Source organism: Helianthus annuus, chromosome 8, assembly GCF_002127325.2.
Source record: "Helianthus annuus cultivar XRQ/B chromosome 8, HanXRQr2.0-SUNRISE, whole genome shotgun sequence".
In the NCBI taxonomy this organism is placed as follows: domain Eukaryota; kingdom Viridiplantae; phylum Streptophyta; class Magnoliopsida; order Asterales; family Asteraceae; genus Helianthus; species Helianthus annuus.
Genome location: NC_035440.2, coordinates 22876455 through 22879784, shown reverse-complemented (window position 1 = coordinate 22879784; position 3330 = coordinate 22876455). Strand labels below are relative to the sequence as shown.

The 3330-nt window shown below is 36.3% G+C and overlaps 1 protein-coding gene across 1 annotated transcript; it reads right to left on the bottom strand.

The window, feature by feature from the left end:
• Window positions 1-872: 872 nt before the first annotated feature.
• Window positions 873-2303, bottom strand: LOC110872391 (aspartic proteinase nepenthesin-1). The gene has a single exon (XM_022121174.2). It carries the CDS (start codon window positions 2286-2288, stop codon window positions 1074-1076), a length of 1215 nt encoding a protein of 404 aa, XP_021976866.2. The 5' UTR covers window positions 2289-2303; the 3' UTR covers window positions 873-1073.
• Between the last annotated feature and the right edge of the window lie 1027 nt (window positions 2304-3330).

Genomic DNA, 3330 nt, shown 5'->3' with positions numbered 1-3330 from the left:
ATGAAAGGGAGAACCTTTCATCACCCCATTTGGATGCTATCCAATTACACTTAAATGTGGGGGTGACTTGCATATATTGCAAACGCATGACCAAGTGGAGTACACAATGGTTATATGGAGTCAATCAAGTAGATTGGACTCGAATGCCAATTGGTTAGATTCAAAATCTAGTAAGATGTCAGTCATGACACATCAAAGGCATGGTGAAAACGTGTCCAGCCAAGAATTGAATTTCATGTCATTCTAAAGACATGTTACATAACTGGATCCAGGTTGAGATCACGAGTTATAAGTCTTATGAATCGACTAAAAGGCAAAAGTGACTAGCGAGTCAAGAACACGTTAGAACAACTGATCGAAATTTAAATTATCGTTGGTGACTTAGCGAAGTCAAAGATAATTTTGGATCCAACAACCAATGGGTTCATAACAGATCAGGTTGTGGAATGGGACTAAAGCCATGGAAAAAGGGACATGAGGGAAACCTAACCTAGTTGACTGGAGATCCCAAGATCTAGGTTCAATAAGCCAACTTAATCATGAACCGAGTGGTAGTCACTGTGGGGGCATAGCTAATATATATGTTTATATATAAGCTAGTGTATATGTTCATATATCCCCCTAAAACTATAAAAGGGTGTTTAAATACGTCCTAGTCCATTCCTATAATATCCAGTGACATTGTTGTGAGGCTAAGCATACTATGTGATTGTTAAGAAAAACCTGTGTGTCGGGTGACATCTTCCAGATCACCCGACATGGGCTAGATTAGAATTTGGATACAAGTTTAATGAATGCTAACGCTCTATATCTGAGTTTGTTGGTATTAATTTATAAGAATATGGAAAATTTTGGAACTGACTTAAGCCACAATCCATTACACACTAATAGATCATTTTACACTTCTGAAAATGAATCAATACTGAAACTGATTACAGATAATACTAAACTGTCAACCCAACTTAACCAACAATTAAAACATGTAGAATACAACACTAATTTATTCAATACCGAAGATGAAATCTAAAATCACTTTGTTAACGAGAAAGGTAAAATCCAATATTCGTAATCGATCACAAATTTTTGCAGTCTGCAGGCTTAAATGACAGATTGTTGTTGTCAAGATCGTAAACCACCATCATGTTCTGTTGGTTCATGTTTCCAAAAATTGACACATGATCGTAATCCTCATTGTTGGCTATGAAGGCCAAACACGCCACATTTTTACCGTTCTTTTCATAGATGTAATTCTGTCTTTGCAACACCCAATCTGCACCCTCGAAATGGAAAACAACATTGGGGACATGGACATTACCTGGAGGCTTGAAACAGTGTTCAAGACCCATGTACGGATTATGATTCCCATGCTTTACAAGCTTTGTTTGCTTAATGAACTCGTCACTAATCATATTAACAATACCTTTTTCCAAGTATGTGAAGGTCGTACCTGAGTCGATGATCATCCCTCCACTTCCATCATAACTACTGATGGCGAAATCAGATTTTGTGACCGCAAGTTTAGTTTTGCCTACTGAGATTCCTTCAAGGGAGACATAGTAATACGACTTGCCATCTTGTTTGAGCAAAGGCGTAGTTTGGGTGTTGATGTTTTGACTTGTTGCTTTAGAGCCTGTTAGCAAAACACTGCTTGTTTTTGGCTCAAATCTAGAACCCAAACAATATAAGAAGACACTCTCTTTCAACTGCGAAACCAACGACAAATCCCCACGCCCCATTCCTAAAATTCCATCATATGGAATATCTTTATCAGGTGTCCCACAGGCAAATGTTACATTCTTAAAATTCTCATCCCCAACTTTTAAGGTCTCCTGGCCCAAACTTACACTTACTGAATTACCATCTGCATAGTTCTGATTGCAACCGTCAAGCTTTAACTCGGTGCAACTTTTATCAACTTGAGAGAAAGTTTTGGACTCACTAGGGTCAAACGAGCGGGCTGAACCCGAACCCCTGGTTTTGCATTTTGTCCATATGAGGTCGCTTCCAGTGTCCATCATGGCTGAAAATGACACGGGTGGAGTCCCAATGGCTAGGTTCATAGAGTACACGTCTCTGGAAGCTTTCAAAGGAGATTTTACAAGTGAAGCCGAGGGGTCATTGGTCAGTGGGTTTGTAGAAGTATATTTGGGTAGAGTTTGACCGGAATCGACAAGAGTTAGAGTGGCTCGAATGCCGGTTTGTTCTCTTCGGGTCGGGGTTCGAGCAGAAGATGCTAAAAATAAGTGAAATAAGATCAATGAAAGGATGTGAAAGATGAATGAAGCCATGAGTGAGAGTTGATAGTTGAGACTGTGATTTATGAACATGAATGCATGAACTTATATATGATTGTGGTTAAGCTCATTGGTCTTTGAAGCATAAGTTGGGCAGGCAAGTCCTGTTTACTTTTGGTCTCCCCTCAACAAAGTTGTCTAGGTAAAGGGGTCCATTGAGTCTTCCATGGGCAGTTGTGCTGTGTTGACTCATGAACAGGTAATCTTTGCCTTTGTGCTATGTGCTACAATTTAATTCACTCCAGATTTCATATTTTTTGTTTATTTAACCTTCATATTTATTAACATTGCACATAAACAAATAAAGATGATGTAGTTCTATATTTTGTTTTAAATTTGTTATATATATTTTAAGTTTTTATATGGTTTTAGATTATTTATGACGCTATTAGTTTTCTTAAATCATTGGACCGTTAAGACAAAAAGTTAAATATCATTCTCATTAGGCCATCTGTAATGGTTAATGCCTTCTAAGGGGCATTTTTCATTACATCAGTATTATATCGCCCCTTCAAAGATGTGTAATAATTAACCCCCCTTAATGTTCATTCAGTTATTCTTTCTAATTTTTTTCTCCTCATTTAGCATTATATTATAAATGTCTCTCCCTCTTGATACCCTTATAACACACCCATATGGGTGATGTTGAGGGAGTTATCAAGCAATTTCATGCTCATATAACACCCATTACTCATGGTATTATGAAAACATTTGTTAATGGTTACAACGAATTCAAATAAGTCAACATATTTCTTGTCAGAATATTTTCCACAAGTCCCACAAGTCTAATCTTGAATGAGTTATAAAATAACAATGTAAACATTTTCAAATACGTTTAGCTTTTTAAATATTCTTTATAGAATAATAGGTTGGAACCCCGTGTATTACATCGGTTAAATAAATGTAATTTATATACTAAATACTAAATCATAAAACAATATATCTTTAAAAGTCTTGTTTATTACACGGTTGAATAAATGTAATTTATATATTAAATTATAAAAAAGTTATATCCTTAAGAAACTCGTGTATTGTA